At 37.6% G+C, this 23,328-nt stretch overlaps 1 protein-coding gene across 6 annotated transcripts in view; it reads left to right on the forward strand.

Moving 5' to 3' along the window:
* Window positions 1–22,699, forward strand: part of PKP4 (plakophilin 4) — a 146,399-nt gene extending 123,700 nt beyond the window's left edge. For all 6 annotated transcript variants that reach the window (XM_088146588.1, XM_088146585.1, XM_088146584.1 and 3 more), the window contains 10 exons: window positions 3,093–3,210; window positions 4,137–4,328; window positions 4,495–4,668; window positions 7,636–7,786; window positions 11,933–12,128; window positions 16,079–16,163; window positions 16,294–16,411; window positions 18,472–18,603; window positions 19,213–19,286; window positions 21,433–22,699. In XM_088146588.1, the coding sequence (XP_088002714.1) occupies window positions 3,093–3,210; window positions 4,137–4,328; window positions 4,495–4,668; window positions 7,636–7,786; window positions 11,933–12,128; window positions 16,079–16,163; window positions 16,294–16,411; window positions 18,472–18,603; window positions 19,213–19,286; window positions 21,433–21,681 (1,489 nt within the window). In that variant the 3' untranslated portion in view covers window positions 21,682–22,699. The remainder of the gene's footprint in view (window positions 1–3,092; window positions 3,211–4,136; window positions 4,329–4,494; window positions 4,669–7,635; window positions 7,787–11,932; window positions 12,129–16,078; window positions 16,164–16,293; window positions 16,412–18,471; window positions 18,604–19,212; window positions 19,287–21,432) is intronic.
* The last annotated feature ends 629 nt before the right edge of the window (window positions 22,700–23,328 follow it).

Raw genomic sequence — 23,328 nt, forward strand, 5'->3', positions numbered from 1 at the left:
ATCATAGCAGCTTAACATTCATAGCTCTTTTTTCCTTGAAAATGCCCTGATCTCTTTTTCTCAAAGTTGTAGCTGTTCTATATGCATGTTTCTTCAGTCTTCTTTGAATTAGTTGTACCGGTCTTCTGAGCCAGACTTCAGCCTGCAGGAAGTTTCAGCCTGCAGGAACCTTTCACAGAAGAATTCACTATCCACATTTAAAGAGCAAATACAATTCTTCACCATTTTTCTAGATAGTAGAAAGGTGAGGACTTGCTACATTTTAGTTGTGAATTCCAAAATCTTTTTGGCAGCAGTCATCAGCTATGGTCTGCATCTGGATCAGACAATGCTGTACCAGTCATGCAGGGCCAAATGGCATGGAAGGCAGCAGCAATACATGGCCAGGAGTATGGTATGTCGATCATTTATTGGTGATTGGGTATGTGGGTAAGAATTTGCTGAGCCACAAGGACAATGGAAACATTTAAAGAAAAAAAAAAGATGTTTCTTTTTTTCTCTTTTGTAAATCTTATGCTGCTGTGGCTGCTGTAGGGAAAACTGCTTTGTCCATTGCTATGATTTTTGCTTGATTCAGATCCAGCCTACAGCAGGCTGGTTCAATTTCAATTTGCCCTATCCAGGTTTTCCTTGGTGCCCTGCATTGAACTTTCCATCCATGGGGTCATGTTCCCCAGCACAGTTTGCATGGGGAGTGAACTGTGTCCATTACGCGAATGTGCCCAAGCCATCCCCATCACTGTTTTTGGAGTTCATTTGCTATTGTCAGCCAGTTGTTCTTTTGCTGATGGAAGGCTTCATTTTTTTATGCAGCCTATCAGTGTGATACCAAGAATCCTACAGAGACAGTGCATTTGGAAGGTATCCTGTTTTTGGATCTCTAGTGGTAGAAGTGTCTGTAATTCAGCCTCATACAGTAGCAGTGGTAGTGCCACTAACTGAAAAAAAATTGTGTATACAGTAATGTTAGACTGCCACCATAAGCACCAGATGATTTGACCAAAAGCTGTGGTGGTGGCACTAATTCACTTTTTATCACTTGTTATTGAGGCAACTTTCTCTTTCTGTACTATGGAGCTGAGGTATTTGAATTCTTCTAATTGTACTTCAATAGCTATACCAATATGGATAAGCCATCAGCAGTCAATATTTTCATCTTTTCCACACTGGTTACTAGTGCAAATGGCCATGTCATCCTCATACATGATGTCAGTGATGAACTGTCCCTGGCCACGTTCAATTCCACACTTTTGGTGAAGACTTTTTTCATGATGGCATCTGTTGCAGCACTGAACAGCAATGGGAACAGGACACATTCATGGCATGGCCGGTGCAGTCTGGAAAGCCTTCTGATAGTTCACCTTTGAGGCAAACCCAACTGATTTAAGACATTATAGCTGTGCTGTAGGAACCGTATGATCTTGCTTGGCAGTTCGTCCATGGCTAGTGCTTGCTGAATTGCATTCATTCTTCCATGACGTGTTGTAGCGTAAATATCTGTCATAGCAACCCCAGTTTGGATAGAAACCAGCAGGCCTCTTGTTCTCTTTGTTTTTGTATTTGGAGTTGGATTGTCCACATGGATATTTTACCAGTTACAGAAAGTAGACTGATCCCATGGTAGCTTCTGCACTTGTGGCCGTCCCCTTTTTTACACATGGGGACTGTGATGGCTTGCTTCCATGTCCTTGCTCTGATGTGCAGATCAGCAAGTACAGAATTAGTGAGCGCAGGCCTGCAGCAAAGCTCACCTCCTGACTTCAGTGCTTCTGCTGTGACTTCATCGCTCTACCTGCTTTGCCTTGCTTTAGTTGTTTTGTAGCCTCTTCAATCTCTCCAGTGCTTGGTCTTGTCTTGCCTCTGGTATTGGCTCTTGAAGAGAACCTAAATTGTTTCTGCAGGTGGTATGTCAGGTTCTTAGTGGTTATACATGTGGTAGAAACATTATTTCCATCAGTTCAAATGTTCAGTGCTGAAATGTAAAAAGGTACCACGGGTTTTGCAAATGTCATCATTGATGTTATGCATGTGACTTCCAAGATGGTGCAATATAGTGTACAACGTACAGTATTCTTGTTGCTGTGTAACTTCTTGTGATTCTGCAGCAATATTATCCCAATACTGTCAACCCAGCCATATAGATAGTAACACATCTATATGCCGGTCCCAAGCCCGGATAAATGGGGAGGGTTAATCCCCTATTGAGGGATCATAAAATTAGGCACCTACCTACATGAGCCATGAGTAAAAGATATTTTACTGAAACTGCAGCAGCAAATTACAATAGCCATAAAATTAAAAATCACATAAAAACTTAATAACATTCAAATTAAAGTAGAACTGCGGCTGGAGAAGGCCAAAAAAGATGGATTTTAAAGAGATATTTGAAACACAATAGCATTGGGGTCTCAGAAGGGAGGTGTTGAGGATCTCATTCTCAGATTTTATGTCAAATTTGCATATGTAGCTTGATCTACAGTGCGTACTGATATCACGTTTAAAGAAAACCATGGCTTGGTAGACAGATATTGTAGAGGGTTTGGGATTTTCTCTCCTAATACTTCATTCCTCTTAGAGAAAAATAGAATAGGTTGTATTCAGAGATCCAGAGCACATCAGAGAAATGTAAGGGGAGGTAGAAATCTGCACAGTATTAGTTGTTGCCCATTGTAAAAGTAGACTTTCTGTTAAATTGTTGTTTTGGTTGCCTACTTATTTAGTGAAAACATCCTTTTAAATACCAGCAACAACAGTGTCCTTTTAAATAACAACAACAATAGACAATATATTTAACTATCTCAGATCCTTGAGAAGGTTCCAATAGTCAAAAGTACCAAATCCAGTCAGAACTACCCGATAGACTGTGTAAATAATAATAGCATCATCATCATCATCATCATCATCATATATCAGACTGAACACTTCCACATTTTTTATACTTCCCCAGAAATCAATAGTATCATCTTGGATAAATAGTATTCTTCTATAATCAATTTCTTGAATAGGCATGCCTATGATAACCAAACATACATGCATATATATCACAGGTTCTGTATTTATTTTATTTTTTTTTGCTTTGTTTTGTGCCTTAGGAATTTAAGTTCTGCAGGAGAAGAGGCACGGAAACAAATGAGATCTTGTGAAGGATTGGTTGATTCTTTGTTATATGTGATCCATACATGTGTGAACACTTCTGATTATGACAGCAAGGTATGCAAATCTTTTAACTAATGATTTTCTTTTCAAATAAGTGTATATAGAATTGACTGATGTATATATTATTTCAGGCAGAGTCTGCCTTTTTGTCACTGAATATTTAAATGTGTAACGTCATCATTAGTATTTTTTTGTGTGGATAGAAAACTTAAATAATCAAACAAGGTTTTTTTTTTCTTGCTTTCTTTTCAGGCCTTTCTAGTTCCTATCCACCTCTTATTCCAATCTAGCATTTTTAAGGGATAGACCATTCTTGTTGACTTGGGAAGATTCTGATAAAGTTTGTGAACCCCTACAGGAGGGTGTTACCTATACTAGCACCATCTGGTACTGACAATAATTCATTAAGTTAGTCCTTCAAAATGAGAAACAATGATCAAGATATACCACAACATCTTAAAAAATCTGTATTATTTTAGCAAAGATAAAAAACACAGGAAGTCACAAAAATGCCAAAAAGATAATATCAACTTTGTGGTGCCATGATCATTAAATTTCAAATAGGACAGATGTTTCTCATCACCTTGACATCACAAATTCAGGAACCTGGTCTAAAACAATACAATTTAACTAAAGCTAAAATGAAACGCTTGAGAAATGCAGTGGTTTAGGAATTTAATCTGATTTTTTTAAAAAATATAAATAATTCCCTATGAGTTGGCTAGCATTTCTTCATATTAAAAGATTAGAAAATTTGGTCCTCATTGCTTTACTTGGAGAAGTGAAAACTTAAGGAGAAATAGCTTGATAGTCCCTCTTGAATTGTGATAGTGAAACTATGAGTGTTAAGAGAGATTTTCTTTATTTTACTTCCCCTACAACTCATCATATGCATCCTATTCCCTAAATATTCTCTCAACATTTTCTTTCTTCCCAAACCACTATTGTATTTCTCTGAATCTCTTATGTTTCACTTTTAGACAGTCGAAAACTGTGTGTGCACACTTCGGAACCTTTCTTACCGTCTAGAGCTTGAGGTTCCTCAGGCCCGCCTTTTAGGCATCAGTGAGCTGGATGACTTTTTGGGGAAGGAATCACCCAGCAAAGATTCGGAGTCAAGCTGCTGGGGGAAAAAGAAGAAGAAAAAGAAAAAAACTTTGCAAGAGGATCAGGTTCTTTCTTTTTTTCCTTTGCCTAGCTATCATAGAAGTACCAAAAACAATTTTTCCATTTATTTTATATTACAGTGGAAGCATTTTATGATAACACTGAGTCTCTGTTAAAAGAAACAACTGTTCAAATTTAATGTAATGTTTTTATTGTGCTTACCTTGCACAGTGGGATGGAGTTGGTCCAATACCAGGGTTGTCCAAATCTCCTAAAGGTGTGGAAATGCTGTGGCACCCATCTGTAGTAAAACCGTATCTAACTCTTCTAGCTGAAAGTTCCAACCCTGCTACTTTAGAAGGTTCTGCAGGGTCTCTCCAGAATCTTTCTGCAGGCAACTGGAAGGTAGTGTATGAAACTTGGGAGTACTGATAGTTCATTCTTTCTGTTTTTGCAACATCGATATTTTTATTGGAGAGTCACTTGCAATATGGAATACGCAATCTGCAGTATGAGTTGCAGTATTACAGATAACTGCTAACAGTTAATCCCTTGATTTTTTTTTTTTATCCAAGAAATTTGCTTGAGATCACAAGGTCTCCTCTGAAATATTTCTAGAGTTAGTTTAATCTAGCAAAACCTTAATCTACAAGTGGATCCATATGACTGTTATTCAGCTAATAAAATTAACTGGCCCTGAGTCTTTATATGCATTTGCAACTTATCTGTATATTAACATTAGGTTGCAATTCTCTGGGGTCTGGAAGGGCATCCTAGGAGACATAGGATATATTCTAGGGATAGAAAAAGAAAAGATAGGACTTTGGAGGGCAAATATGTATTTAGGCATCCTTTCTTAGCCACCTGAGAAACATTGTTACATACCTGATTTCAGAGCTTTGATACTGGAACAAGCAAGAAAAGGGAGAAGGTTAGTAGATATTTCCTGAACATGCTACGAATTTTTCCTAGCCTTCTCACACCTCTAATATAGCCATAGAATAGAGGAAGAAGTATGCTAGCCTTGGAGTTGGTGTAGTTCATGACCTTACCATCGCTATCGGCAACAATTGCAAGCCCAGGAAAGTAACATGTGGCAAATGGGCCCCCCAGAAATCTTCTGTCCTTCTGGACAACAGCATGGTTTGGGGTTCCTTGCAGGCATATCAAAACTCTGCATCAACATGTAGAGCTGCTTTTCCAACCATTGTCACGCATAGTTAGACCTTTATATATTGAACAAAGCTGTGTCTTGCTCCTTAACATCCACTGTTTAACAGAAGTGGAAAATCCTTAGTATGTCAGATAGTTGTTTGAATATTCATTACATTCTTTTCAAACCCAATGACTAAATTCAAAGAAATGTTAAACATTAAGATGCACCTGAAGATACTCTTCCCATGTTTTGAACACCTTATATCAATTTTATTTCAGTCATAGAACTAATAACATAACAATTACTCTAAAATAGAAATAAAAATAAAAAATCAAATTCATAGAGTAAAATAAGGTAAAGATAAAATTAATGTAACATTACAAAATACAGGAATTAAAACATGAGAGTATCCTATAAAATCACAATTAATTTTACAATGAATAATCTAAATGCTATAAATAGCTAGGATAGATAACTATAAAAGAACATAAGTAATACTAGAATGTATAAGACATTACAAGAATGTAAAGCTGTGCTAGCTTATATTAAGTCTAATATTTGCTGAAGCCCTGCTAGGGTTTATTGGGATTAAGACAATTATGGTCCAACCAATATAACAGAGAAATAGCAAAATAAAACATAGAATGGTATGTGTATATTTAAAAGGAAAAGAGAAGGGGGGGGCAGAGGAAAGAAGGGAGAAAAAAAGGAGAAGAGAAAATATATTGAGTTATGGAAGCCTAGTTAAGGCTCAACATCACCTCACTTGGAGGAATTGTTTACATTTAATCATAGCTCTGACATAGAACTATATTGTCTGAAATCCCTGCCTCCCAGTCAGCTAGCAAGAGACTAAGGTCATCAGTCTCCGGCCTGCCCAGGCATTGTGTTATACTTGGGGAAATATACCTCTCTCATAGAGCTCTGTGGAAAAGGCAATGCAGCAACCCATGAGCCACAGTTTCAATTTCCCCCTCACCGTAAGGACAGACCCACAGCTCTTTTGGTGTGTTAGAGAACCAAGAGGGCGGAAGGGAGGACACTGCAGCAAGCAAGAGTAAAAGCTCTTCTGTTGTTTGGGGGGACAATATTGTAGAGCTAGTGTGCAGGAACAACACTTCTTTATGGGTTCACTGAATTAGTATATGATGGAGCCTGGCTAAGATCATTTTGCAGGGCCATGTCTCTAGCACGTTGCTTGAAAGATGCTTTGGTCTGATCAAATCCCATTGGAATCAGTACATCAGGGGAGAATCCACAATGGCTTAGGGTGGCACCAAGTCATTTTCACCAAGAAGTCTGGAATTTTTCTTGAAGAGTCCAAAAAAAAGCTATACAACTTAGGTTGAAAATTAATTTGAGCCAGTAACTAACATGTTTATCTCATACTGAATTTTAAATAAAATGCCTAGCAAAGATAGGGATTTTTCTTTAAATAATTAGTTATTTGAGACTGATGATGGTTCCTGATCACTGCCTTCTGCAGTTTATAACTCTAGTCTTTTACAATATATAGCAGGAACAAAAAGTGAACTTTTTAGGGAGAAGGGTATTACAAATAGCATTCTGTTAAGATTAAAAAAAACCCCATGTAGTATCATTTTATCATATTTTGTGTTTTTAGATTAGATTCTAGTAAAATTCAAAATCTAGCATTTTTCTAGAGCCAAGAAAAAATAATTTAATTCATCTAATTAGCTAAAACACAGCTAGGTTTTCAGCAAAAAGCAAGAGCATTACTCAGAAAGAGATACTAGCACTGAACACTCCAACTTCTGATCTGCAGAGCTAGCCAATATTACATCACAAAGTATATTTTCACACTTTTTTTAATATCTACTTTGGAAGATACTTATAAATAAATAACATACTGCTATGTTAAATTGTTTCAGCAGCTTGACTTTCCAAACATTTTGTCTTTATTCCATAAGTGTCACTGCATCTTTAATAGCTGTTGAAACAATGATAACATAATTTAGTATTTTTCACTTAATCTCCTAATTCATTTTATTTCTCTGTATCTCATAAGAAAAAGCCTTCAGATGCTCAATCAGTGCCAAACCCACACTTAATTTAATGGGAGCTGAATATAGGCCTCCCATTTATAGTTAGAATAAACTTATTTGAAAAGATAAAAATTTATGTTTTGAAAGGTAACATCGATGAATTCATAAATAAGAAAAGGCTTTTAAGTAACTTTTATTTTTATACAATAGTTTGCAGCCTATATTCGAGCTGCTGTCAGAAAAGAAAAAGGGCTTCCAATTCTCGTGGAATTGCTAAGAATGGACAACGACAGAGTTGTTTCTTCTGTGGCAACAGCGCTGAGAAATATGGCATTAGATGTGCGTAACAAGGAGCTTATTGGTGAGTATTGAGGGACACGATCCAAATTATAAATATGAGAAACTTTGTAGACATGCTGTTAAAAATCATTTTAGAATTCTGTTATCCATTCTGTGTCTCTCCACAGTGAAAAACTGCCACTGAAGATAAATTAATTTTGGGTGGAATTTATATTTGCTGAGCTAGATTGGATTTTTTTTTAGCTTCAGTGTAAGCATCATAACCTTTTAAAGATCTGTTATGGCTAATGGCAGATTCTGACAGCACCTAAAGATATTTTTCCTTTTGAGATTGACAGGTTTTTTTAAAAAATTAATTTTTAAAACCTTTTTCTTTCACCTTCATATTCCTCTCATAATGACAATGTGGATAGGTAAGACCCATTTCTTAGCAATCTTCCCTTCTTCCTTCCTTCTGGATTTCTTTCTATAAATGAAGGAAAAATGTTTATTAATATGTTTATCAGTATGGTCTAGATATTTGGTTTGAGTTCCTGAGAAGCCTATGGTTGGGAATTGATTTGGCATTTCTCAAGAACAAACCAGATGAATTTGCTTGAAATATGGCTTGCCAGCCCAGTAATACACATTCTTGTAGGGCAAAAAGTATACAAGATTACATTTTCAGATCTAACCCCAACTTTTTTATAAACGTTAAAATAAGCAGAAGGAATTCAGAATAGCATTCTGGCCGCAATGCTTGGAACGCCCTGTGCCTGTTTGGTGGTGGCGGTGGTGGTAACATTCCTTCTAATACTCCCAGTGTGTGGACAGATTACAAAATTATTTTAATTATGAAGAACATTAGAAACCATGACATACATTAAATGGTTGCACAAGGAAGCATTTAAAATATATACAAGCGACTTTGTGGTCACTTAATATAAATAGCTAACTAAAAAATAGCTAGGGGAATAGGAAAGTTTTAGCCTGCTGCTAAACAGACTAAGAGCAGGCATGCCTCTTGGGAAAGTGGTCCATGGGCAGGGCAAAAGCTGATAAGGCCATACCATCTGATTCCATGCATAGTATGTGATTTGGTATTTTGTTTAGCTGCAAGAATAAGGAAACCAGTGGACTTGGTCCATTAGTGAAATGACCCCTGGGTGATGCATCTGAGACCATGAGAATGTTCTAGCTTTGTCAGACGTCTTTAACGTCTTGGTGAAATGTATGAATTTAAACAGGCTCTGACATTTTCTGCAAAGCGTAGGAGTCATTCAGCAGATAAATCAACATGGACATGGTTGCTTGAAGAATCATTTATGCTGCATCTGTTTTATCATCTGACAGACCCCAAAATGCAGCTCATAAAAATTGAGAGAAGTGCTGAAAAAAGGATGAGATACTTACTCAGTTCACATTTCAATGAATCACAAGCTGAGAATCTAGGAGGTGGAAACTGTTCATCAGCTTGGGGGGGGGGACACCTCTTCCCCCCCATTAGGAAGCAATATAAATGTTTAAGTTACCACAAGAAACCTCCCATTCTATTTATATTAAGATGTTTTTAAAATATGTATTGAAAGAAATGTGTCACTAGTCATAGTTTTTACTTAAATACTGAAAGTTGTCTGCAATTACTGTAGCACAGAATTAAAGCTTTTCACATTAAATCTACAGTGCATTTGGAAAGTATTCAGACCCCCTTCACTTTTTTCAATTTTGTTATGTTGCAGCCTGATACTACAATCATTCAAATTCATTTTTTTTCTCATTAATCTACACTCAGTACCCCATAATGACAAAGTGAAAACAGAATTTTAGAAATGTCTGTAAATTTATTAAAAAGGAAAAACTGAAATATCACATTGGCATAAGTATTCAGACCCTTTGCAGCAACACTTGAAATTTAGCTCAGGTGCCTTCCATTTCTCTTGATGTTGCTGAGCTGTTTCTTCACCTTGATTGGAGTCCACCTGTGGTAAATTAAATTGATTGGACATGATTTGGAAAGGCACACACCTCTCCATAGAAGGCCTCACAGCTGACAATGTATACTGTATCAGAACAAAAGCCATGAGGTCAAAGGAACTGCCTGCAGAGCTCAGAGACAGGATTATTGCAAGGCACAGATCTGGGGAAGGCTACAAAAAAATTTCTGCGGCACTGAAGGTTCCCAAGAGCACAGTGGCCCCCACCATTCTCAAATGGAAGAAGTTTGGCACAACCAGGATTCTTCCAAGAGCTGGTCGCCCAGCCAAACTGAGCAATCGGAGAACAGCCATATTAAGAGAGGTGACCAAGAACCCGATGGTCACTCTGACTGAGCTCCAGAGATCCTGTGTGGAGATGGGACAAAGTTCCAGAAGGACAACCATCACTGCGGCCCTCCACCGATCTGGGCTTTATGGCAGAGTGGCTAGACGGAAGCCTCTCCTCGGTGCGAAACACATGAAAGCCCGCTTGGAGTTTGCAAAAAATCACCTGAAGGACTCTCAGACTGTGAGGAACAAGATTCTCTGTTCTGATGAAACCAAGATTGAACTGTTTGGCCTCAATTCTAAACATTATGTCTGGAGGAAACCAGGCACCGCTCATCACCTGCCCAAGACCATCCCAACAGTGAAGCATGGTGGTGGCAGGATCATGCTGTGGGGGTGTTTTTCAGCAGCAGGGACTGGGAGACTGGTCAGGGTTGAGGGAAAGCTGAATGGATATCCTCAATGAAAACCTGTTTCACAGCGCTCAGGACCTCAGACTGGGCCAAAGGTTCACCTTCCAACATGACAACCATCCTAAGCACACAGCCAAGACAACACAGGAATGGCTTAGGGACAACTCTCTGAATGTCCTAGAGTGGCCCAGCCAGAGCCCTGACCTGAACCCTATTGAACATCTCTGGAGAGACCTGAAAATGGCTGTCCACCAGCGGTCCCCATCCAACCTGATTGAGCTTGAGAGGATTTGCAAAGAAGAATGGTAGAAAATCCCCCAATCCAGGTGTGCAAAGTTTGTCACGTCATACCGAAAAAGACTCGAGGCTGTAATTGCTGCCAAAGGTGCTTCAACAAAGTACTGAGTAAAGGGTCTGAATACTTATGCCAATGTGATATTTCAGTTTTTTCTTTTTAATAAATTTACAGACATTTCTAAAATTCTGTTTTCACTTTGGCATTATGGGGTACTGAGTGTAGATTAATGGGAAGAAAAATGAATTTGAACGATGGTAGTATCAGGCTGCAACATAACAAAATTGAAAAAAGTGAAGGGGGCCTGAATACTTTCCAAATGCACTGTAAATGCTAATTATCATTTATATACAAATACACATTTCATGTTTATAGAGAAGTGGCTAATTAAAAGCCACTAAATTATACCAACCCAAAGCTTGGGGTCACTTACTTTCTTTACCATGCAGTGTTCATCTTTTTCCTTGTAAGAGATCCTCAAATACTATTCGTAACAGGTGAAAAATGAATTAAGCAGGTTATCTGTGCCTTATTCAGTTCATGAAAGGAAACCCTTCAAAGACCCATAGTCTGAAAAACTTATTTTTCTCTTTTATACACATTTATTGCCTCCATACTCACTAGAGCCAAGATTAGGTCATAACATTTATCTTGTTTTGTTGTCTGCAAATTCCAAGTTATGCTTGAAAGAAAAAGAGTACAGCCTGTTGAAATATTTGCTGTGTTTCAAGAAACCGCAGATTGAAAGCTAAGCTATTAATTCAACTGTGTCTTTCTACCTTTAAAAATAGCTCAGCTAAAACAAGGTTATCTAAAATAAGTAAACAGATTTGTGTATATCTGTATACTTTGGCTTCTTGCCAGAATCATTTTAATCACGTTTTCACTAATCCAGTAAAAGAACCCAGCACGTTGGCTTGTTTGTTTTTTTTAATTTGAAAACTGATGCTGCAACACCTACTTTTTTCCTCTGAACCAGTGTTTCTCAACCTCAGCAACTTTAAGATGGGTGGACTTCAACTCAGCCAGCATGGGGAATACCGGGAGTTGAAGCCCACCCATCTTAAAGTTGCTGAGGCTGAGAAACACTGCTCTAAACAGTCGGACAGGAGAATTTATTTTTTATGAAATTGGTTTTCCCTTATTAAATAGAATCTCTTTCCCTTGTTTTTGAATATGCATCTTTCTCCATATCATTGTTCTTTATGATGTTGAAAGAATATACTATGGCATAATTCATAGCCTCTTCTTTTCAGGTAAATATGCTATGCGGGACTTGGTAAATCGCCTCCCGGGAGGCAGTGGGCCCAACATCCTCTCCGATGAAACAGTAGCAGCCATCTGCTGTGCTTTGCACGAGGTCACCAGCAAAAACATGGAAAATGCAAAAGCCTTGGCCGATACGGGAGGGATAGAAAAACTGGTGAACATAACCAAAGGAAGAGGGGACAGGTGAGTGCAGGATGTCTGAATTTCTCCAATAAAAGTCTTTGTCAGCTTCTGAGAACAGGAATGTATCAGATTAAGAAAGTAGCTGTTGGTCTGGGAAACTATATTTCCGCACTGTTGGCTTATTAAATTCACTGACTAGCCTCATATTCTGATTTGTTTAGGAGGGACTAGAGGAAGCTTAGTGTCTTTTCTGTTTTCATTTTCATAAAGTCCACATACTGCCTGCCGCTCTCCTTGTTATAGAGCATTTGTTTGTAAGCAATGTTTCTGCGAACTACTTCAAGATTAAAAACCTCTGTAAATGTCAGTGATGTTTAAACCTGTCGTGGCTGTTCACAGGCTCAGAGAAGATATGCAGGTATATATATGTGCTCACATATATATATGACTGTGTGTGTAATTATCAGCCCCTCCAGCCAAAAGCTGGTTGGAGTTGTAAAAAGTCAAACAATGTCTGCTTGATCATTAAAAGGCGGCTATATTGCGAAGCATGAAAAACTGCTGGGAGTATCTGCTGTGACATTGGGAAAAAAAGAGAAAAATGGAAGGATGCCATCATTAACCATTAAACTGTGTTGGAAAACTATGCCTATCCCTATTTCTTTTCTCTGTCCCTATCTCTCTTGCTTTGCTCTCAGTGCCTCTTAGCAATGATTTTTTTATTAGATGCAGTATGCAATTCTTGTGCATAAATAAAGGACAATGGGTCACTTGTGCAACAAAGCATTGTTGCTTTCTACTTCTGCCCTATAAAAAGTTGTTGCTGAGGTTATGGGATTCTCCTAAATGAAATGAGATGTGTCAAAAGACCTTGGATTTTTACATGAGCACATGTGAATCCAAGCCAGTGGTCCTAACACGGTATGTTTATGTATGCAAAGTTTGTTACCCCACACCTGTGCTGGACAGTACTGCCAACTAATGCAATCTTAATGTTTTAGAAGTATGAGTATATTTTTCAGCCGTCATATTTCTCAAAGTAGGTAAACGTGCATTTCAGTTGAAGCATCCAATTCCCAAAGTAAAAGCTGCTTTGGTAATACAACACAGATGCTGCAGGTGCTTCATTAGTTACCTGTTTCCAGTTGTTACCTATAAAGCTTTATAAGTTTAGGTCCAGATTATCTGCAGGGCTGCCTGCTTCAGACATAATCTACCAATTCTATCTGATTAACCTTTAAGGAGATGTCTGGGTCTGTTCTCCTCAGCAGATTATGGGGGAATGAATGGTGTAAAAGTAGGCTTTTTCTAGTTGCCATGTCTCTTTTGGCCCCAGCACTATCATTTCTCAGAGGAACTAAATCCTGGCCTGGCTCTTTAAGAATTATTTGGAGATTAAGACTGATAAGATTGATGCCTGGGATTGTTTTTTAACTTTTATTTATAGAATGTTTTTTTAATCTTTTATTCTTATTACTATGGGTTTTGAATTCTGTTATTATCATAATCAGTTTTTAGCTGTTCAAATTCTTTGAAGCAGTGTGGAATACAGTGTGTGTGACTGACTGACTGACTGACTGACTGACTGACTGACAATTAATAAAAGAAAGGATATAAGGAAAATATAAATAAATCATTGGCACTGTGTTCATCTTCCAAATTCATAAGGTAAATCAAACCAAAAAGGTACAACAAAATAAAGGAGGAGAGGAAAGAAAAGACATGTTTAGGGGTCATTACTAATGAAGACCCTGGTCTTCATAAACATTTAGATCAGTATTTGTTAAACTTTTTGTAAGTATGAATCACTAAATAAACATTTAAAAAATGCATGGATCACCCAGTTAAAAAAATATCCCCTGCCTACATTTTCATATTTAAAAGCATGGGAATTACCATTTCTCAGTGAATGATGATTATAGCTGCACTTGTGTGTGCCTTCCTATCTATTCCATTTTAGAAGTCCCTTTTAATTAAACTGTGTACCAAAAGCAACTCCAAAATTAAATCAGTCAGTCATTTTATTTTGGTCATTAACCAGCAAATCAAATATTTGAAAAAAAAAAGTCACATTTAACTTGCTGAATATCAATGCAGCTCCAAAATTAAATGTTAATGTACCATTTAATTAATTTATTTATTTACTCAATTTCTATAGCCGCCCATCTCAATCTAAGTATTTTATGTACCATATGTCATAATAGCAACTCTTAGCACAAACTTGCCAGTTCTCTGACAGAAATCATCAGATTTCCTATCCACACTCTACTTTTTGAGTTGCTTGTGTGATATCACAGTTCCATTTAGCACAGTACATGTGGACACACAGTTGGTAACTGTACTGAGACCTCTTCACTGTTGTCAGGGTTTTTTTAATTATTATTATTATTTTAGTACCCATATGGCACTTCTGAACTTGCATGCTTTAGTGAATTCAGTTTTCAGTCAGCAGTCTATTCTTAGGAAACAGTTGATTGGCAGGGAAGACAGAGAGGTAGGGATTGAAGTGGTGTTTTCTGGCCTGCTAGCTGACTGGCAGTGAATGCAGGGAGACTGCAGTAGACCTTTGTGGCCCGCTGGTAGTCCACAGACCCTAGTTTGAGAATCACTGCTTTCAGCTTATAGAGAAGGAGCTGTTCAGAGAGTTTCTTGGAACTCACATCATTTAGGCCAAAGCTTGCATCTTTAAGTGGGCTTGTAAATGGATTGGTAACTAAGGTACTTTTAAATGAAGTATGATACATTCAAGAAGCTTGCTTCTGCTAACGAACGCTGAGCCCTGTTGTTTTCAGTTGGAATGACTACATGATCAAAGCTATCCATGAGAATGTCCATATTAAAAAACAAACAAACCAACCTTTCAGCAATCTGATCCAGAAATACTCCAAATTTGAATGACACTGCATTTTGACACTGCATTTTGTGGATCTGAAAGCAGTAAACACACAAATAAACACACAAACATTTATTAAGCAAAGGATAGCAAAGGAGTAACTTTAACTACAAAGCATAATATAGATAGAAAATATCCATAGACAAGGGAATTAAACAAGACATGACATCATCCAACGAAGGAGTGTAAATACAGGAGAGAATCTCACATCAGCTCAGAGCCCCTCGCCCTCATCAAAGGCAGGCATTCCCCAGATGATTCTGGCTAGCACATAGCGCCTTTGCTTGCTAGGTCTATACTGAGATTCATCCCTTAGAGGAGATTTAATGGATGTATACCTTCCCCTCTTTCTTAATCACTTAGATTAATTCTTCCTAGGTGCTGGTAACTATGCCATGGACATTCCATAGATAAAGAGCACACGGGGATAGATCAAGGAAGCCCACCTGGCCATGCCAGTCTAACTCCCTACACCAGGTAGCTTTGCAGTAAACACATCACAGTATGCTGGTATCTTGGTAAAGGGTTTACGATACAATTTGAAATACACACATCATGCTATCCAAAAAGGGTAGGCATATGAAATAAGTTTCATATTAACCTGTCAACTATTGGTTTACAGCCTTTATGCACATTAATCACTTAAAAAGGAAAAGCCATGCACATAGGAAAAGGGGTGCACTCCATTGACTCCTTGCCTTTTCCCCATGATTCCATTATACACTGCCAAGGTCCTTTGCTATCTCTATAATAACCTGTTCGTTTTATCAGGATATAAGTCTTCCTTTCCACCTCATCCATTTATGTGCTTGTTGCTGATAGTTCATTTTGATCATAGAATATTGATGTTCTTTCAGGTGAATTACAGCGTCATGTAAAGCAGACTTTAACTTTCGGTAAAGGAATGTTGCTAGCAGACCCCTGTTAGCTTAAAAGGACTGTCTTTTCTCACTTGCAGTCCTGCAAACTCAGCTTTCAGAATTAGATTTGGGGGCTACAAGGGGGAATTACTCACTCCCCATTCTGTTAAAGGAAACTGTTTTAACTGATGGGAACTTACCACTGGATGCCACCCATTGTGTAGTGTTTGCATGCCTGATAAATCTTTTCTTCTTAGATCATCACTGAAAGTTGTCAAAGCAGCAGCCCAGGTGCTCAACACATTATGGCAATATCGTGACCTCCGTAGCATTTATAAAAAGGTAATATATTAAAAGCTCTTCTCACAAAGATAGTATTTATTAAGATTCAATACCACAATGAAGTCTAAACAATTTCTCTTAATTAAATGGAATTTGTTTTACATGTAACCTTCTTTTCCTTCTTCCACAGGATGGTTGGAATCAAAATCATTTTATCACTCCTGTGTCAACACTTGAACGTGATAGATTCAAGTCACATCCCTCCTTGTCTACAACGAATCAGCAGATGTCACCTATTATTCAATCCGGTCAGTCAATCAACTTTTTTTTTGATGAGCCAAATTCAATGTTAATTAACCAAACAGGTTTTGCACACATCTTTTGAAACCTTAGAAAGTCATTCTCTATCAGCCTCCCTTCTCATATGCAGTTGAAGCTATCTTTCCTGACTTGATTTTATTATGTCAAAATCAAAACAGACTATAAACTTTTAATCAGATACTCTGTCTCTCCAAGAAGACTTATAAAGCAATCTGACTATATGAGGAACAAAGAGAGAGTACTTGCAATTAAACCTGAACAGTATTCATACTGGAAGGCTCAGATTAGTGGCAGAGCACAAACTTTGTATGTGAAGGGTCCTTGATTCAGTTCTTGGTCTCTATAGAAGTGAAAGGGAAAAACCCTTGAATGAGACCCTCACAATTAGCTACCAGTCAATATAGACAATATTAAGCTCAACAGCCTAGTGGTCTAACTAATATTAATCAACTTCTCATTTCATGGGAAGCAGGAGAGGAACTAGTGCTTCCTCTCTGTCTATGCACAGTGCTGTCCCCCAGGGACAGCAGTATCTTCCTCCAGTCAGAGAGGCTGTGTAAACTTTTAGCCACCATACCCATCCACTTGCACTCCTGCATATTGTGCACCTGCATTCTACAGCTATGCCATTCATTGCAGCCTCCAGGTAGGACTTCTTTGGCCAATCCTCACAGGTATGTTATCCCACCTGAATTGCTAAGGCGGTGCCAGAAGGGGAAGAAAAGAGATGTACAGGAAGGCTTCTCCTGACTGAAAATCATGAACATACCAGGCTGGATTGATTGGCAGTGCTGGATCTTTTGAGTCTGATAAACCCTAGAAATTCCAGTGCCCTGACATATCAATCTGTTCAGCTTCTTCTCGGCTGCCAAGGTGTAGCTGTGTGATTTCCAGGAGATGCTGCAATACATGTGTGGTATCAGATATACTGGACTGGAGGTGAAAAAGTGGCAGAAATCAGTGTTCTTTGCTGCTGATTGCTATCTGGTATTCAGATATGAATTTTATTTCCTTTTGTCCACTGAAGTGGGAAGTTCTTTTCAAGAGGCATATGCCACCATTTTCTCCCTCGAAGCAGCAGAAGCTGTATCGTGCTTAGTGTGTAAATTAACAATTACAGATAGTCCCCAGTTTAAGAACGAGTTCTGTTCCCAAGGTCTGTCCTTAAGTCGAATTTGTATGTAAGCCAGAACAGTATTATATAATACTGTATAAGTATTATAAGTAGTATTGTGAAATTAGCCCAAACCATTCTGTATTTAACTTGGATTTTGCTACAGTAGGCTCCGTTCTTAACTATGGGTCGTCTGTAACCTGGGTGTTCTTAACCCATGGACTACCTGTACTTTACATAGGTAGATAAATATTTTTGTGAGAGTGAAACAGTATCAGCAAACATCTTCTAAAAATTCATAAAGTCAAAAGGTTCTTTGTTAAAAATTTGCTAATGCCTTTGTGTACAATAGGAAATGGCCTGGCTTTTAAAGGTGTTTGGTTGGTTGGTTGGTTAATCATCTGTTCCAGTACTTAGGAATGGAATGTAACTAATGTTTTAAAATGCATATATTGAGTGTCGATTTAATGTCCAATAAATGTCTACTTAACCTAGTTGCTAATTACATATTCTACAACTTGTTTATTTGTGTCCCATCATTATGTCCAAAGTACTATGACCACTGCATTTAATCTTTACAATAGCCTTGTGCAGTTGGATAAGCGGAGAGCTAGCGATGGACCCGTTCTTCAATAAACTGTTGGAGTTGGGATTTGAACCGGGGTCATTACAGTTCTAATTTTAACAGATTCCTTGCTGCACTGAGGCTGCAAAGTCTCTCTTCCAGAAGGTCCTGGTTAATATTGACAGATACATACTTGTTGCTTCTTTTTGTCACTAGTCAAGCAGGTGGTTATTACTAAGCAGTCATATAGCTTTCTGAACTGATCTGATGCTCATCCTTCCTCTCTCTCTCTCTCTCTCTCTCTCTCTCTTCCTTCTTTGTTTGGCCTTCTCTCCCTGCCTCCTCCTCTGCTACTGTCTTTTCCTCAGTTGGCAGCACATCTTCATCACCAGCACTCTTGGGAATTAGAGACCCTCGTTCTGAATATGATAGGACCCAGACCTCTATGCAATATTACAGTAGCCAAGGTGATGGGATTGCACACAAAGACATCTATACTGGTAAGGGCCCAGTGAGATGCAACGGAAAGCGGGAAAGTAAATAACTCTCTCTATTTAAACTCTTTGTTTATAAAAGATTGGGCGGGGGGAGCATAGTGTAAGCAAGATGAGGTTGTATTTGCAAAGCACCTATAAAATAGCTTCCAAAATAATGCGTTGTTTGAACGCCAGTGGGTCTCTTCTGATACCAAACCAGTTTATTTTTGTCTATCATTTTTCAGGAACCATATACTTATCTTACGCCCATGAAAGGCTGTCACTGCTTTACAGATTAGAGCTCAGATTTAGGAGTGTCTTCATTCTAGCTGAACAACTTGCAGACTTTTTTCTTTCCTTTTCCTTCTACTCTAAAGAATAACATTGTTATACAACCGGAGCAGTGAGGGAAAGGATAGAAACTGTAAGACAAATATTGATTGAGAAAGGTGCAAGGGTGAATCAGAATAAATCAAACCAGTCATCACCCACAGTCTAGGTGACTGTTGCCCTATCCCATCAAACAAAATACTGAAAACATTGATTGCAATAGTTCGTTCTTCTTTCAGTAAAGCATAAAAAATCATCTAGCATGAAATTTGGTTTTAATACAATACTGCCATTTACCTACAGGCTCTAGTAAACCTTCGCCAATTTATATCAGTTCCTATTCTTCACCAGCACGGGACCAAAATCGGCGCCTACAGGTAAGGCGTGGAAGCTTATTCTAAAGGTGATCAGTTTGGATCCCAGTGAGGGTGCATTTTATGTGAATGGAATTGTGGTAATCTAAGGGCATTAAACAGGAGGGCATTTTCCTGAGAAATCGTGACAAATTTTCCAATTTATGGGGGGGAAAAAAAGGTCTCTTGCCAAAAAATATCCAACAGCACAGGCTATTGATGTATTATAAGATTGCTTCCTCCCTCCCCCCAAGAAAAGCTCTGCAGACGCCCATGATAGGGCAGCAGATGCAACAAAGTCCTAAGAAGTCCAACTATATTCCTTAAGAAATGTCTGACAAGTAGAAGCAAATATGGTCTGACAAGCAGAAGCAAAATAAAATAGACATTAGGTCAGAGGGATGCAATCACCATTAGACAAATTAAACAAGGAAGCCATGGTTATATCAAAATGGGATGCGAAGCATCTTCATGCAAAGTGTATATACAATATTTGCACATCAGGTGGCATATAAATACAAAATAATTGTTCCTACAGAGGAATAATTAATCACATCCTTAAAGATATGCCACTAGGAAAAGGAAAGTTAGAAAGTCAGTCAGACAAAAAAATATGCAATTTGCAAAGAATGGAAAATGATGCAGACCCAGACCTTCAATGCAGAAAAATGCCTTTACCAGGAAGAGGTAGTTGAAATGCTGCGGTGTGAACTTACTGATGGAAGAGTTGAAGAAACAATGTGACACTTTTATTTTTCATCTATATCCGTAGTAATGAACTTTGTTCAAATGCAGGGCATAATTCTTACAATTTCAAGTTTTCCAGGAAAAGTACAAAGTTAATAAGAGAAAAAAGCAACTCTCTTCAGTGGGCAATCAGAGATGAAGTTTATAGATAGGTGAATGATTTATTTAAAGAGGACAATAGTTTGTGTATGGTACCCAAACAACACAAATGCACAAGAAGAAAATAATCCTGCCTTCTCAATGGACGTTTTTTGCCAGAATTCTGTTAACGACCACATGATTCACTTAACGACTGTGGTGATTCGCTTAACGATCATAGTAAAAGTAGCAAATCACAATCGTGACTGCAGAGATCATAAAGCACTTTTCTCAAGGCTGTCATAACTCCAGACTGTCGTTAAATGAACAGTCATTAAGCGAGGAATACCTGTAACAAAGAAAGTGCCTGTCTGAGATGGGCTGCAGTCATTTTCCTGAAAATAAATATCTTCCACTGGTTACTTGTATCCTCACTAGGGATGACAAAAATGAAAATACTATATTTAAAAGCATGCATAATCACCATAATCTTCATAATTGATTAAAACTTTGCAAATGACGAGAATAAGGTAAAAGACATTTACTAACGTATACTATAGTCCTATATCATGCACTGTTTGAACAAATGCCTCTTGAAAAGATTTGCCCTTTTTTCCTATTTTCTTCCATGATTTCATTTAATTTTCATTGTGTTTTCATATTTAGATTACATTTGAAATCTGGCACATCACAAGAATAGAGGTTTGATAGCAAGCCCCGTATATAGCTGGTCGGGCTGGGAGATGTGGCCATAAAAATAAGACCCAATATTCAGTGTCCCAGCCTGTCCTACTGCCCACTAGATCTTCATACATTCAGTACAATAGATCTACAAACTCTAAATCCTTAGCTAAACCCATTTATAGAATTCTTTGTGGAACTTTGCTTTCCACTCAGAGATCATGGCCTACCAAGTACAATAAAAAGTTGTGGGACAGGCCTTCAGTGTATATTTAGATCCCCCAGACTAGCTAGCCTTTTTTTTTTTTTCCAGAAGAATACCTGCTTGACACTGTCTCTTGGCTCCACAAATTTTGGGTTCCAAATGAAATATCAGATCAAAAGTATTATTTTATATACATACTGTACTTGTAAGATTACTCACTGTACTGCAAATTATACAGGCTCAGTGTTGGCCTTCTTGAAACTCTGGATCTAAAAAAGGCTAATAAAAATGTGGTGTAAGATTTGATAAATATTATTTCTCATTGTAGAAATGTGACTACAGTACAGAACTCATTTCTCATATGACTAATTTACTACCACATCTATGCATGGAAATCTGTTGTGTAGTTCTAAGAAAGTGAATAACATTGCTTGTGCTTTTATTTTATTTTCCAAATAGCATCAGCACTTGTACTACAGTCAAGATGATTCCAACAGAAAGCATTATGATGCATACAGATTATATTTGCAATCCCCACATAGTTATGAAGACCCATATTTTGATGATCGGGTTCACTTTCCAGCTGCTACAGATTATACAACACAGTATGGACTGAAATCAACCACAAACTATGTAGATTTCTATTCTACCAGACGACCTTCTTACAGAACAGAACAATATCCTGGGTCCCCTGACTCTTGGGTGTAGCATTCATAAATCATACAGTTTCTTTCTAACTTTGCTTGAGAAGAAATGAGTAATGGTTTCACTGTTTTGAGGGAGAAGTGCGAAAGTGAATTACAAAGAAGGAAGGAAGGAAGAGTTTTAATAATCTGGATGACAGGAGAGAAATTGGAAAGAGAATGTTTGCTCTGTTTAGATTTTAGATCTAATTACTTGTAGTTCCTGTAGTTCGGTGAAGGTGTGGGCAATGTGATGAAAGGTTTGAGAATTGAGGGAAAATGGATTTGGGAAATGTGTAGATCAGATCAAATTACAGATGATTTTTTTAAAAAATGTGAATAGAAGTCTTGTTCTCATAGTTGTACAGAAAAAGCCGAGATGCCATTTTGTTTTACCGCTATTACTAAATGTCAAGATTGTATGCTATCATGTCTTGTAAATTTCTTTTTAGTTGTTGTAAATATGGAAATGCCACATTGGTTAGAAGTGCCATCGTTTTAATGCCATGTGTCATTTTAAAACTGCTTTCAAATATTGACAACTTTAGCAAGAGAAAGAGAGGACATATATGGAATTGATTGTTATAAATAAATATCATTTGGTTTTTAAAACGAATAGTGTACTTTTGAAGCACAAACTTCAGTCCAATATATCTGCACCTTTCTCATTCTTTGCCTCTTTCCCAGAATACTTCACTGCCATTTTTATTGCCTATGGGGAAAAAATAAATATGGACATCTCAGCCATGAAAACTAGTTCCCTTCTCATTCTTCTTTATTTTTCATGTTTACTGTTAAAGAACAAAACAGTTGTAAATGCTCACTGTGAGTTGTAAAATTGGATTTAAATATATGCATATGCAAAAATTTTGGCAATTTTTTTTTTGTTGTCCAGGATTTATTTCTTATTTGTCGAAACATGCAATTATGCACTTTTCAGTCATCTTTTTTTTTATTTCCCAGCATCCATTATTTTATGCTGTTCACAGTTTATTGTCTTTCTGTTCAAAAATACATGAAGTGGAATAAAGTTTTTTCTCTTTTTTTCCTCTCTTTTATTCCCTTAGTGTGTCCAATTGGCTCACATCCTTCTTCCTATATTTTTTTCCCTTTCATTAATGAGCATTAATTATTTCCATTCATTTTTTTCATCTCATTAGGGCTAAGTGTTTAGACCCAATATTAATTAGTTAGGGTTTATTTGTTGCTTTTCTGCATCTGTTTGTGACTGTTATTGCTGCTACTCCATAAGCAGAACTACGGTCTTTATAAGCAGAATGAGGACATAGATGAAAGGAATAAGCAGAAACAAAAATGATGTTTGTAATCCTGAGCTGCAGATTGATAGATACCTGGAGATTGAGTTTATATACTCCCTTTAATTCACATCTTTCAAGGGCCAATCATATAATTCAAGGCAAGGTCCCATCTGGGTCATTGAGGATATCCACATCCGCAGTGCTTTATCAAGCATCTTGAATAATAGATCACTTCCTGGTATTTCTCTTTGACATAATTATGGCAAAAATAGATTTCTGTGGAATCATTTGCTTTGAAGTTTAGTAATATCAAAGAATGGACACGTGATGCTCTTTGTATGAAGGTTTAAAGGAAATGTTATGGCTTTCTGCAGATCAAAAATAATCTAAGCTATTACTAGGCTGCTGTTACA

The sequence above is a fragment of the Python bivittatus genome, unplaced genomic scaffold (assembly GCF_059951505.1).
Source record: "Python bivittatus isolate LINGU-HERP-01145 unplaced genomic scaffold, Pbiv_v1 ctg000480_np1212, whole genome shotgun sequence".
NCBI lineage: Eukaryota > Metazoa > Chordata > Lepidosauria > Squamata > Pythonidae > Python > Python bivittatus.